Source organism: Caretta caretta, chromosome 9, assembly GCF_965140235.1.
Source record: "Caretta caretta isolate rCarCar2 chromosome 9, rCarCar1.hap1, whole genome shotgun sequence".
Lineage (NCBI taxonomy): Eukaryota > Metazoa > Chordata > Testudines > Cheloniidae > Caretta > Caretta caretta.
Genome location: NC_134214.1, coordinates 33,077,056 through 33,091,954, shown reverse-complemented (window position 1 = coordinate 33,091,954; position 14,899 = coordinate 33,077,056). Strand labels below are relative to the sequence as shown.

Sequence of the window (14,899 nt, the reverse complement as noted above, 5' to 3'; positions counted from 1 at the left end):
AAGGAGCAGTTCAACTATAGGCTGAGTAAGTGCAGAATGGTGGTAGAATGTGCCTGTGGATGTTAAAAAGCTCACTGGCGCTGTTTGCTGACTAGGTCAGACCTCAGCACACCCACATTCCTGTTGTTGCTGCTTGCTGTGTGCTCCATAATATCTGTGAGAGTAAGGTGGGGAGACGTCTATGGCGGGGTGGGAAGTTGAGGTTAATCGCCTGGCTTCCGATTTTGAGCAGCCAGACACCAGGGCAATTAGAGCACAGCTAGGCGCGCTGCACATCAGAGAGGCTTTGAAAACCAGTTTCATGACTGGCCAGGCTACAGTGTGACAGTCGTGTGTTTTTCTCCTTGATGCAAATCCTCCCCATTTGTTGATTTTAATTCCCTGTAAGCCAACCACCCTCCCCCTTTGAAATAAAGTAACTATTGTTTTGAAACCATGCATTCTTTCTTTATTAATTTAAAAAAAAAAGGGAGATAACTGACAAGGTACCACGGGTTGGGGAGGAGGGAAGGACAAGGCCACATTGTTGTAGTCACACTAACAATCAAACTGTTTGACAGCCTTCTGTTGCTTGGGCCATCCTCTGGAGTGGAGTGGCTGGGTGTCTGGATTCTTGGGCATCTGGGTGAGGCAGAAATGGAACTTGGGGAGGAGGGCATGTGGTTATACTGTGGATGCAGCGGGGGGCTGTGCTCTTGTTGGCTTTCCTGCAGCTCCAACAGATGCTTCATCATGTCAGTTTGCTCCCCCATTAGCCTCAGCATGGCGTCCTGCCTCAGCTCTTCGCGCTCACTTAATACTTTCCTGGCCTCTGCCACCGAATGTCTCCATGCATTCACCTGTGCCCTATCAGTGCGGGAGGACTGCATGAGCTCGGCGAGCAAGTCATCGCGAGTGCGTTTTTTTTCACCTTCTAATCTGCAATAATCTTCGGGATGGAGATGATGGGGAGCGTAGAAACATTTGCCTCTGGGGGGGAGATAAAAAGGGAGAGTAAAATTTAAGATGATACATTTCTGAGAACAAAAGGGAGACTCTTTCACAGTGAATCAATCAAATTCACAGCAGACAGCACGTGCTTTAGGTACAAGGTCGCATTTTTCCTTTTATATTGAGCGCCTGCCACTATGGTGAAACATCTCGCACGCGCACACGTCCGCACAGCTGGGCAACAGAATTTGGTTTCCAGGCAGCCATGGTAAGCCTTTTAGTACGCGTGGTTGGCTTCTTACACCTTCATAATGTGGGAATGTTTTCAAACTGCAGAGCCCTCCTTTCCCAGAGCAAGCAAGGGGTTGGGTTTCACATTTGAAAGGAGGAGCTGCAGTTTTCAGGTGGATGTACAGCACACATCTCCCCCCACCCCTCTGCGTGGCTATTCTCCGGGATGATCCCTTCACCCCTCCCACCCCCCACCATGTGGCTATTCTCTGGGATGATCCCTTTTAGCCAAGCACAAACAGCCTAGCATGAACGGGGTCCTTTTACTATTCTCTCACAAAAATTCCCCTATTTCAACCAGGTGACGATGAATGATATCGCTCTACTGAGGCTAACACAGAAAGATATAGACCGAATGTTGCTTGAATTCAGCCAAAACCCAGGACCATTCACTGTCATGCTTTGTGCTGCAGTGATTCCAGAATACTTGCTACTGGCTTGGAGTGGTAAAGAGTCCTACTGTGAAGAACGAAATAAGGCAGCCCTCCCCAGAAACCCTCTGCAAAGGCTTTCAAAGTACCTCCAGGAGAGCTTCATGGAGATGTCCCTGGAGGATTCCCGCTCCATCCCCAGACATGTGAACAGAGTTTTCCAGTAGCTGTACAAGCCATGAATGCATCCCAATTCTTCAGGGCAAATTAGTCATTCAACACTATTGCTTTAAACCCTGTACTGTAGTTACAAATGTGCACTCACCAGAGGTGCCTTCTCCGGCTTCAGGGTCGGGGATCCCGCCTTTGGAGGGTATTGGCTCCAGAGTGATGAAAAGGTCCTGGCTGCTGGGGAGAACGAATTCACCGCTTGCCTGCTGCGCATTCTCCTTCCTCATCTACAAAATCCTCTTCCCTGTTGCGTGAGACTCCCCCTTTGCAGGTGTCCACGGAAAGTGGTGGGATAGTGGTAGGATCCCCTCCTAGACTGGCATGCAGCTGATCATAGAAGCGGCATGTATGGGGCTCTGACCTGGAGTGACTGTTCGCCTCCTTTGTCTTTTGGTAGGTTTGCCTGTGCTTCTTAACTTCCATGCAACACTGCTGTGTGTCCCTGTTGTAGCCTCTCTCCAGCATGCCCTGTGAGATTTTGGCAAATATTTGTATTTCTTCTTTTTGATGGGAGTTTGGTCTGCACAGATGCTTCTCCCCATACAGCAATCAGATCCAGTGTCTCCCTTTCGGTCCATGCTGGAGCTCGTTTGCGATTCCGGGGTGACTGCATGGTCACCAGTGCTGCTGAGTTCACCACGCTGACCAAACAGGAAATGAAATTTAAAAGTTCCTGGGGCTTTTCCTGTGTACCTGGCTAGTGCATTGGAGTTCAAAGTGCTGTTCAGAGCAGTCACAATGGAGCACTCTGGTATAGCTCCCGGAGGCCAATACTGTCAATTTGCATCCACACTACTCAAAATTCAACCCAGCAAGGTCGATTTTAGCACTACTCCCTTCATAGGGGAGGAGTATAGAAGTCAATTTTAAGAGCCCTTTAGATGGACGGAACGGGGTTGGTTGTGTGGACGCGGTCCATTTTTTAAATCGACCTAACGTGGCTAAATTTGACGTAATTCTGTAGTGTAGACCAGGGCCTAGAAGTAGTTTGACTTCTTCCAGGTAAGCAGATTTCTCTCATCTGACCACTAGAGTAGATACATACAAACCTTGTTACAAATGTATTTAAAAGGTTTGGACGTGCACTTTAAAATATGAATCCAGCACAATTTGACCCTACTGCATTGATCAACCAACCCAAGTTAGTAACTGGCTTAGGTGGAACAAGGTTTAATCCCCATTCAGATGGCTTCCGAACACTGTTGCTGGCCCAATATTTACCACTTCCCCTATCTTTGGGTCAGTGTAGATGAAGTCTATTGGCAAGTCGTCTTGTCTTTCTTAAGTCAAATTAACAGGTAACTTGTAGATCTACAGTCTTCTCATTCACAGTAATTTTCTGTGTATCATTTCTGAGTTCTTGGGTTTTATTTATGCTGAACACATGACTGGTATTTGAGTACTTCATGGTATCTAATCCCCCCCAAGAGTCCTGAAGACCCACTAACCTGCTTCAGATTAATTGTACACCTGATTGACATCCAGCATTAAGTTATGCCTAGAAAACTGTGCATTGGATAGTCTGGTGGTGGAGCCCACTTGTACTATATATCCACACTACATATAACATCATGTGGAATCGGATATGCTTCAGATATATTAATCATTGCTGTGCAGAAACTATGTACTGGCTGATGTTAACTCTTTATTGATTTGATTTAAAGTGTCTTCTTTGCTTTAAAAGAAAAGACAGCTTGTCAAAAATTCTTAATTTTATTAAGATGATATAAAAAGAAAATGGTACAGAGTTTAAGCATAGAAGTTTCTGGTTATCAGGGAATAAGGTACAGATTATCAAGGAGTGCGAAATTCGATTTAGGAACGGGTGGCGTAAGGAATACATAATCTGCAATCTCCCCGATTGGGGGGTAAAAGGTTAACGGATCAAAGTACAGACATTGAGATATGGCGGTATGTTGTTCATATAATGGCTATGTTCAGGTGTGGAGTATAATGAGTGGATACGATGATGAGGATGGATTTACCCTCATTTGCTGAGATTTAATGTTCAGTGAGTTTGTTTCCAGTTCATATGGTCCGATGGAAAAAGTCTCTCAGTCCCTTTCTCATAGTTGCACGATGTTGTACCGGCTCGTATCTCCTGGTACTGTCGGTGGCCGGTGATGTGTTCGATGTAGATGTCCCTGGACCATCGGATGGTGTCCGAGACCATGAGGCGCCGCATGAGCCGTGCGTAGCGTCAACCGATCCCACAGGTCCGCAGCACACGCTTGTTGCAGGGGTCCCAAGCGCCCAGGGCTCCGACTATCAGGGCATCCATCTGCATCTCGTAGCCCTTCGCTCTCAGGGTGTCGGCCAGGGGGGCGTATTTTTCCAGTTTACGAGCTCGGCCTTCGTGGAAGGCTGGGGTCCTGTTCTCAAAGGAGACCGTCACGTTGACTATCTTTTTCTGGGCCTCGTCGGTGACTACCATGTCAGGTCGCAACTGGCTGTCAGTACCGGGGATGGCGCAGTTCATGATTCACTAACTCTGTTTCTCTTTTTTTCATTTTAGCATAAAGGAATGCCATGGGTTACCTCTTGTAAATGGACAGAATTGTGACCCTTATGCAACGGTGTCTCTTGTGGGTCCTTCTAGGTAACATTTGTTGAATTATATTGCAAATTAAGTATTTCTAAATGTTGTTCTAAATTAGGAAAGAGACAGGTATGTCTTTAGACCAAAGTGTTCAATTATATAGTTGTTAAATGATTAATTGGATGGATGGATTTTAGTGTTGGAGAAAAGAATCTTTATTCCCCCCCACCACCAGTTTCTTACGATGTACTGTACGTGTTCTACACAAACTTCTGTTAGAAACAGCACTGAACTATGTATAGGTACATAGTCTCATGTAACACAACTTTTTCTCTGTTAATTTTACTTACACTGAATCTCTTACAGGCTAAGGTTGTCCATGGTATAAGAACATATGTTATGTATGGTATAAGTCATGTACCTTTGTGTCTGTTAAGACCATATAAATCCTATTTAAAAGCAAAAAATAATAATTTTCATATTTGCTGCTCTTCTCACTGAGTAATGTGTTGAGCAGGAATTGCTAGCTGGAATGAGAAATAAATAGAATGCTTATTTACATAGAAAAAAATCACTAAATATACTTTCTGCTTTGGTTTAGAATTAGCAATGGCTTTTTATGTGTGTGTGTTTTTTTTTTTTTTTTTTTTTTGGAAGGAAATACTTAGTACCTGAGCAGTTCTTGGAAGTGACAGGTTCAGTCTCGGGAAAGAAAGGCTGCAATATTATGTGGTTATAGTAACAATGTACACCACCACTTAAAGTAGAAAACGGGAGTGGAGCAAGAGGAGGGGATGGAGAAGGAACACTGAATATTTCATATGTGGAGGCAGATACACAAAAATGCTGTTTTCAGGAGTGAAAATCATTCCAATCCATTCCATATTTTAATCTGCATCAACTTCTGTCCATTTCATGTTGTTTGTGAACTAAAATAGAAATGGTAAACTAAATATGACCACCTCCCAGGTGCACATATATATGTAAATAGGTACAGCTTTTGAACATCACCATTTAACTTTTCAAACCATGCTGTGAATGTGTATTAACTTTTTCTCTTCAATATTTTTCCATTATATCAAGTGACATCTTAAATGACCTCAATATTTACATAATTACGCAGTATAGCTACAAGTCTCAAAGGTATTTAGGACCTATCTTCCATTGAAATTAATAGGAGTTAGGCACCTAAATATGTTTGAGGATCTGGACCTAACAGTTAAATGGATGGCCATTTCTTGACAATAGAATGTTTTAATAATTGTGTGTTTTAAATTCTATATGGTAAAACTGTACCACATTGAAACAGGAATGACCAAAAGAAGACAAAAGTAAAGAAGAAAACAAGCAATCCACAGTTTAATGAAACATTTTATTTTGAGGTAACTAATTTCTCTCAAAATTTAAACTCTCAAATCATGTGTGTTGCCTGCCTGCCTGTTTGTCTCATGCACCGTTTTTGGTTTTGTTTTGTTTTAGTTTTGGTTTGTTTATGCTAGCGACAAGAGGGTCTCATGGAGAAACTTGCATTTACTTCAAAATAAATTAAGTCACCTTTATTTGTAACAGGCTGAAAGATCACAGCAGTCCCATTCAACTACTACCTAGTGAGAAGTGCTAGTTTCATAGTCACAAATGTAAGGGCTATTTATTGCCCTTGATTGGCGGCCATCAGTCGCAGTTCTGATATGATGTGAAGTATGAATGAATATACTGTATATACATGGCCCTTAATTTGAACATCTCTCAGAGCACTTAGTAAAAAATGAGGTTTTGGCTGTTTATAGTCAGTACAGTAATTTTACAGGGCGATCAGTGATTTTGAAATCATTCTCTAGGTAGAATAAGTAAGTGCTTTAACTTTTTGCTGCTTAAGCCTTGGGATCAAACCTTGTCTCCAAAAACAAATGACATTAAGTTTTTGGACCTACCCTCATCTCCTTTGTCTTCATAAGAAGATCAATATACTGCTTGACATTCTGTTAGAGCCTCCTAGGCTTGGAATATCCGTATTGAGGTTCATCACCTTTGGAGTGTGGGTTATTTTATTCAGTCTTCAGTGAAATAGATTGAAACTGCATATTACTTTAATGCATTGCAATGTGCAAAATAGAATTCTGGCTCTAGCGAGTCTTCAGGTAGAATGGTGCTTTTCTGTAAACAAAATGAGTTACTATGGGACAAATCCTGACACCAGCTACCCACAAGTCTGGAAGCCCCTGAAGGCAACAGAGCTGGTAAATACCACGCTTCGGAGCAGGAATCTGTGGTGGCTTCCTCTACTCCCTCATAGTTTTGGGGTGAGCTAAAGCATGGAAACTGGTGGATATTCCTCCTCTGACCACTGCAGAACTTTCACGCCAAGCTTGGCTTACTTGAGCTTTGGTGCAGGAGGCCCAAAATTTGGCCCTTTAAGATGATTCCACTGTTTGTTTTCCATCTTTGTGTTCTGCTTTTCATTTTATATTGTGAAAAATAAAATAGCCAGTAAAATATATAGCCCTTATTTTCAAGTTATCAAGCTATATGAAAGTATTGACCTTTTTAAAATCAGTACTGTGACAGTAGTATGTAATTTAATGCTTTGCGTATAGATTCTGATCCTGTGAGAACTCTGCTTTTGAAACTCCCATTAATTTCAGTAAGAAATGGATGATTGGAGTGCTTGCAGAAGCAGGCCTACAGTATGTTTTAGCTCTCATGTTCTACCTCATGAAATCCCAGATTAAATTTTTCTGTGAATTAAAATGTTGGAACAAAGTGGTTACAAAGCAATTACATAATTTTATGGCTTTCTGGGAATGCAATAAATTGAGCACAAAATTAATCTGGAAGTGAAAACAGATTCTAAAGTATGCAGTTAAAATTGTGTGAGGTGGGGGAGGGGAAGTGGGATTTTTACGGTTTGTCTCCTAAGTGTATCTCAGTTTATGATGCATTTCAGAGTAACAGCCGTGTTAGTCTGTATTCGCAAAAAGAAAAGGAGTACTTGTGGCACCTTAGAGACTAACCAATTTATATGAGCATAAGCTTTCGTGGGCTACAGCTCACTTCATTGGATGCATACCGTGGAAAGTGTAGAAAATCTTGAAAAATATCTCCTCCCACCCCACTCTCCTGCTGGTAATAGCTTATCTAAAGCGATCACTCTCCTTACAATGTGTATGATAATCAAGTGGGGCCATTTCCAGCACAAATCCAGGTTTTCTCACCCCCCCCCCCCACACACACACACACACACATACATTACCAGCAGGAGAGTGGGGTGGGAGGAGGTATTTTTTCATGCTTTGTGTGTATATAAGAAGATCTTCTACACTTTCCACGGTATGCATCCGATGAAGTGAGGTGTAGCTCACGAAAGCTTATGCTCAAATAAATTGGTTAGTCTCTAAGGTGCCACAAGTACTCCTTTTCAGTTTATGATACATAATTAATATTCTAGAACTTTCAGAAATTTGCTTTCAGGACCAATATAATATTAAAAAGCAAAGATTTTACAGTAGATATGGAAGATTTGTAATTTAAAAACCAGGCTGAAAGACAAAAATCATTGAGGGATTTTATTTACAGGTAACCAGGTCCAGTAGCTATACCAAAAAATCCCAGTTTCAGGTAGAAGAGGAGGACATAGAGAAGCTGGAAGTCAGGTACGTTCTTGAGATTCTATATTTAATATCAATTTCTGTAAAGTACATTAAAATCTTTATGCCATAACATTTCTTTATTTGGCTATAATAACGTGACTGTAAAAAACTAATGTTCAAGTTTACAACGAAGATTCGTCCAATTTCAGAAATAAAATCCTCATAGTAAACTTGCTTCAGTTCTAAAAGTGAAACTGTAAACTCTTCTGAGTATCTGAGAAAATTATTTATGTAATTAAAATGTTTGTTCAAACTTCAGATAGCTTAATTTATGGAAAGTTGTATGTTTCCTTAATATTTATTCCCTGGCACGTGTATAATATTTGCTTAATGTCAATGAAAACAAAATCCTTTTTTTCAGAACCTAGATTACTTAGGCAGTACAGCAGAATCTCCATTTTAGGAATGCCAATCTTATGTACAACCAGTTACACAAACCATTTTTCCTGATGGGGGTAGGGGAATTACATAATGAAAGTGATGTCAATGGAGAACAAGTAGATATCCTCTCACATTCTGATGCCTTCAGTGCATTGGAAATTGCTTTGCAGGGGTTTGAAGGACAAAAAGAAAACAATGCAATGCGCCATACTGCAACTGGTACACTGTACATACTGTAATTATGAGATCAATTTTATTAATTTTTTGCTCTTTCCTTAGTCCCAGATTAGTTCATAGAATAGTGGTTTTTCTGTCATACATACATTTGGAGCTAAACTCAGGATACCTGCACTGGGCTGTAAGTGGTACAAAGAGCCCCTCACTCTCAACATGCTCTTGCAGAAATCAGTCAGAACGCTGACACTAGCACCAAGAAGTCAAGAAAAGTCCACCCGGCGTCTAGTCCACCCAGAGACATTACGGGGCTCCAAGTAAGCTGTGTCGGGGGCCTGGACAGGAACTAGTCTCTCTTACATGTCTGCTAGCATCTGGCAGCATGTTTGGTGGAACACGCATAATACCTTCCTCTAGCAGATAAGAAGCACCTTACAGTGTATTTCCGCTTTCTACTCCTGCATACTTTAAAATAGTTTGCCTACATTTGTTCTGCACAAGCAGTGTTTCAGAGCACCTCCATTTAGCCTCATCAGCTTTGCACATGCACACACACATGCCCGACATCAGAGAGGAATTGAGGGCACAACTTGAGCATTAGTGATCATTTCATAGTTGGCACCAAAAAAAAAATTTAGTGTAAATTTTAATTATCGTTAAAGAACCAACTTCACTCCTTTCTAAGTCTGTTCTTACTTATGTGACCCATCAATTTGTACAGTGTGTAGGATTATAGATGAAAATATATATAGAAAAGCAATTATGCCCCAACAACTCTAGCATTAATTTTTTTGTTCTTCTTAACCTATCTGCTGTCTAACAGAAATGTCAGAGGTAAGAAGTAATCGAATCCAATCCAGGTGCATGTCTTTGGAGCGATAGCTCTTTAGGTTTTGAATATTCAAGCAGTTGTCTGAAAAAACAAGCGCATGCGTCAGTGTGGTATTGCAGTCTGTCCAAGTTTTACTTGCAGCAGTAAAATAGGGATATAAGTACACTGGTAAAAGTTCACTGCAAACACCTGAAAAGGAAATGCAGTAATTTCATTTCATTTTATTTTGTTCAAAATAGAAAACACATCAACCAGTATCACTATGTTTTACTGATGTAAAGTCTGTGATTTCTAACTTTCACTGTCTAAATTTGTTTCCATGGCTGCCTTTCGTGGGTTTAATAAGCCATTCAAGTTCCTCTTGACTTTACTAGATTGGTATAACAATCCTAATATTTCCTGTCTGTATGCATGCTGAATTAGTGATGCAAGGTGGTTGTTGTTGATGATCTGGAATCTGCTGGTGGTTTTTATCCTTATAATTTGCAAGAACATTAAAAAGAATGTTTTAACTTTCAGGATTGACCTATGGAACAATGGAAACCTGGTGCAAGATGTCTTCCTAGGAGAAATTAAGGTTCCAGTGAAAGTGTTAGGAAACGATTCCTTCCAAGCATGGTGAGAAATAAGGGACCAAAAGAAAACTTGATTCTACATCAGGGGTGGGCAAACGTTTTGGCCCGAGAGCCACATCTTGGAATAGAAATTGTATGGTGGGCCATGAATGCTCACAAAATTGGAGTTGGGGTGAGGGAGAGGATGAGAGCTCTGGTTGGGGGTGCAGGCTCTGGGTGGGGCTAGAAATGAGGAGTTTAGGGTGTGGGAGAGGGAGAGGGTTCTGGGCTGGGGTGGGAAAGTGGGGGGTGTAGGAGGGTGCTCCAGGCTGGGATTGAAGGGTTCAGAGGGTGGGAGGACGATCAGGGCGGGGGTGCGAGGAGAGCCTCAGGGGTGCAGGCTCTGGGCTGCGCTTACCTCCAGCAGCGGCAAGTACCTTCTCCGGATCCTGCGCGGAGGCACGGCCAGGCAGCTCTGCCTGCTGCACTGTCCACAGGCACCACCCTTGCAGCTCCCATTGGCTGCGGTTCCCTGCCACTGGGAGCTGTGGGAGTGGCGCTTGGGGTGGGGACAGCGTGGAGAGCGAAGCCTCCTAGCTTCCCCTACATGTAGGAGCCGGAGGAGGGTCATGTCATTGCTTTCGGAAGCCATATGGAGCAGCCCCCAACCCTGCTCCCCATCTGGAGCACCGGAGCGGGGCAAGCCCCAGATTCTGCTCCCCAGCAGGAGCTTGAGGACCAGATTAAAATGGCTGGTGGGCTGGATTTGGCCCATGGGCCATAGTTTGCCCACCCCTGTACTACACTGATTTCCTTAATGCAGAAAGTATAAGTTGTTCTTCGAGTGCTTGCTCATGTCCATTCCAATGTAGGTGTGTGCACACCCCAACCACAGTTGCTAGAATTTTTTCCCCTAGTGGTCTCCATCAAGTCAGCTCCAGTGCCCTCTGGTGCCACGTGCTCATACCACCAGTATAAAGGACCTTGTGAACCCTGCACCCCCTCAGTTCCTTCTGACCACCCATTACAACTTCTGGAACTACTCTTGTTGCCTCAAGCTAACTTTCCAGTCGTTTTTCTGCTATTTTTCTTCTTTTCTAGTGTGTATAGTTGTTATAGTAGCGATAGGTGGGGGTTTTTTTGTTTCTTTTTTTAAGTTGGACTCCTTTACGCTCAGTGAGATTCATTCACTCCCCAGTGCCGAGGCATGCCTCGGTCACCCAGCTTCAAGCCCTATGCTTCCTGCAGCAAATGGATGCCATTGAGCAACCTGCACTCAACTGTCTCAAGTTCTTGGGGAAGTCTCATAGAAAGGACCGCTGCCAGATTTGCAAGGACTTCAAACCTCGCACCAAAAAGGGCTGGGAGGTGAGATTGAAAGTCTTTCTTTTGGAGGCAGCCCTGAAACCCACTTCAGAGCCACACTTAAACTACGCACCAAGTACTTCAGTTTGGTGTGAAGCGCTCCCCCCACTGGTTGTGAGTCTCTGCACCAGTCCCCACCCCCGATGCTCAAGAAGAAACATAAGAAGCAGCCGAAGAAGTGGCAATCCCTGGTGCCACAGTCAAGCAGGGATGGGGACTGGAGTAGAGCAAGATCTCTGTCGGGTCACTCTTCCACCCTGGCACCACAACAGCCAATACCAGCAGCACTAGTACCTACACAGGCTCCACTGACTCCTGCGCTGGCAGCACTGCCAATCAGTTCACAGTACTGTCAACTCCAGAGGCATTTGTGGCAGCCAGGGATGCACTTTCATTGCTGGTTCCTGCATCCCCAGCCATATAGGACTCTGTGCTGCCAGTCCCGTTGAGTGCCAGGCCAGTACCGGGACTACCCTCTAGCAGGAAAACCCCACACAGTAGCCTCATCACAGGCTTCACCATGGCACTGGCACAAAGGGGGTCCACACCACCCTGGTTGCCACGCCGGGACTCTTTGGAGGCAGAAGTGGGATCCTACTCTTCCTGCCATTGCAGCCGCCCACATTACTCCCTGGGACATTCCTACTCTGCCATGGGCCCCAAGCACAGGGGTACCACCAAGCAGTTGGCCACTGGGTCCGTGGGGCTGGAACTTTTGAAGTGGCCTTTTCGGAATCTTTGGGGGTTCCCCAAAGTTCATCGTGCACTCTTCAGGTGCTCCTACTTGGTGGCCTCAGAGAGCAGAGCACCTGTAGTGCTTTGCCATGTGACACCCCCCTCCCCACCCCCAAATCCAGACTCTGGTACCAAGCCTTAAGAGGAGGCCCTGCAGGTCTTGGTCAATCTGGAGGGAGAGGTGGAGGCCCTCAGCTGTTCCTATCTTCCTCTTCCCCAAATGAGGCTGTATTGGCAGCGGGTGTGTCCACTCTGCAAGATGATCACAAGGTTTACAAACATTTATTAAAGCAAGTACTAGTACCTACAATCTAGGCATACAGATGGAGGTTATCAAGGAGGCAACTTGCAGCCTATCGGACATTCTATCGGCAGCGGGTCCCTTGATGGTGCCTCTACCACTTAACGAGACTATCATGAACCCAGTTAAGGTGGTGTGGCAGACCCCTGCTTCCCTCCCTCCCACGGCAAAGCATATGGAGCAGAAGTACTTCATACCAGCCAGAGGTTACGAGTTTCTGAACTTGCATCCTCTCCCAGGATCCCTGGTGGTAGCAGCTGACAATAAGAGAAAGTGACAGGGACAATCGGGCACAATACCTAAGGCAAAGGACCCAAAAAAGTTAGAGCTGTTTGGCTGCAAGGACTACAGCTTCACACAGCAAACCAGCAGGCTCTGCTGTGTCACTGTAACTTCAATATGTGGGAGGCTATGCAAAAATTTAAGGACTTGCTCCCTCAGGATGTCGGACAGGAGTTCTCCTTGCTGATCGAGGAAGGGAAAATGGTGACGAGGGCCTCCTTATAGGCTGTCCTGGATGCGGCCAATTCTGCAGCCAAATCTATGGCCACAGCAGTGATCATGTGGCAGAAGTTCATGGTTGCCATCATCTGGCTTTCCCTAGGAGGTACAACAGACCTTTCAAGATCTCCCCTTGGAAGGGTCCTCTCTCTTTTTGGAGCAAACAGATGCTAGGCTCCACGGGCTTAAGGATTCTTAGGCGACCTTGAAATCCCTGGGGCTGTATACCCAAGCTGCATCTAGGAAGCATTACAGGCCCCAACAGACAGGCCATTACTTTGTCCAGCCTTCTAGAAAGGTCTTTTAATAAGACTGGGACTTTTCAGCTTGGAAAAGAGACTAAGGGTGGTATGATAGAGGTCTATAAAATCATGACTGGAGTGGAGAAAGTAAATAAGGAAGTGTTGTTTACTCCTTCTCATAACAAAAGAATGAAATTAGTAGGCAGCAGGTTTAAAACAAAAGGAAGTATTTTTTTCACACAACGCACAGTCAATCTGTGAAACTCTTTGCCAGAAGATGTTGTGAAGGCCAAGACTATAACAGGGTTTAAAAATAAACTAGATAAATTCATGGATAGATCAATCAATGGCTGTTAGCCAGGATGGGCATGTATTGTGTCCCTAGCCTCTATCTGCCAGAAGCTGGGAATGGGCGGTGGGATGGATCACTTGATGATTCCCTGCTCTGTTCATTCCCTCTGGGGCACCTGGCATTGGCCACTGTCAGAAGACAGGATACTGGGCTAGATGGACCTTTTGGTCTGACCCAGTATGGCCGTTCTTATGTTCTCATGGTCTTATGACTAGCAGAGGATGAAGAACGGGGTTCAGGCATAGAGCTCCTCCACTGGCTTCCACAGTAGGGCCAGTGCAGGCCGTCTCCAGACACTCAGGGAGCTCGAAACACTCTTTTTGACGAGATGCTCAAGGTTGACATCTCAGTCCCCACAGTATAGGATCCGGTTACCCCTCTGTTTTTGAACATTACTTCAGACTGTTGGGACTCAAGGCCTGTCGTCCCCAGTTTGCCAAGCGATCCTGCTCCGCATTACAAACAATCATTTTGGTTCTTACAGACAACACGACTGCCATGTTCTACATAAACAGGCAGGGAGGAGCTCGTTTCCTTCCCCACGGTCCCCCCCAGTGCTGGAAAGCAGTCCAACTCTGGGAGTTCTGCATAACGCATTCAATCCATCTCAAGGCATCGTATCTCCGGGGAGCATAGAACCAGCTGGTGGATCACCTCAGCAGATCTTTCTTCTCTCACCGTGAATGGTCCCTTTGGCTGGACATGGTGTTATACCAATAAAATAAAAACCAGCCGGATCTTATTAAAGGGGAAAAGGCAAAATACCACATTTATTGTGAATACAGAAAGAGTCATAGTAAGCAGTTAGTTATAGCTATAACATTCCATTCAGTGTCATATTTATTCACACATTCATTCTCTCTCTCACACACACACACACACACACACACACACACACACACACACACACACACACACACACACACACACACACACACAGGTTCTGCAAGATTGTTGTCATAGTTACCAGCCTTAGAGTTGCTCATGTCAAGCCACTGGCCAGGTGGCCTGGACATGAGGCAGGAGCAGGGCCTTGTCAGATGCACATCTGATGCTCCTGGAAGTTGGTTTGCAGAATCAGACCCCAAAGTTCTCACTTTCCAGAGTCCATTTTTATAGGAATTTCTTCCTATGTTAGTCTATGGGAATTGCTTCATCATGCTGTTGCTGAATCAATCAGCAGATGTCACATTCCTGACAGCTCTGTGCTGCCAGATGTTATCTTGTTCTTTGGTTCTCCCATTCTTGAGGCTGTTGGGTGGATTCCAGTCTGCCCTCCGGGGGTCCTCTGGTTATTTCCACTTGACGCCGCCTTCAGCCGATGGACACTGGATTCTTAGGCTGGCACCTCCCTGATTATTCAGTTGTTATCCACATACATACGTCTATCTCTATTTTAATCACAATTGTTAACAGAGCGAGATGAATACAACAAAAGGGCAGGGAGTCTCTG

The 14,899-nt window shown here is 44.3% G+C and overlaps 1 protein-coding gene across 4 annotated transcripts in view; it reads left to right on the top strand.

Annotated features, from left to right (window-relative positions):
- The window catches only part of RASA2 (RAS p21 protein activator 2), a 113,762-nt gene that overhangs the window by 66,250 nt on the left and 32,613 nt on the right, over positions 1-14,899 (top strand). For all 4 annotated transcript variants that reach the window (XR_007358612.2, XM_048865423.2, XM_048865422.2 and 1 more), the window contains exons 6-9: positions 4,339-4,422; positions 5,672-5,744; positions 7,936-8,012; positions 9,916-10,014. Coding sequence is in view for 3 of the 4 variants with exons in the window: in XM_048865423.2 (XP_048721380.1) it covers positions 4,339-4,422; positions 5,672-5,744; positions 7,936-8,012; positions 9,916-10,014 (333 nt within the window). In the remaining variant the exon portion in view is untranslated. The remainder of the gene's footprint in view (positions 1-4,338; positions 4,423-5,671; positions 5,745-7,935; positions 8,013-9,915; positions 10,015-14,899) is intronic.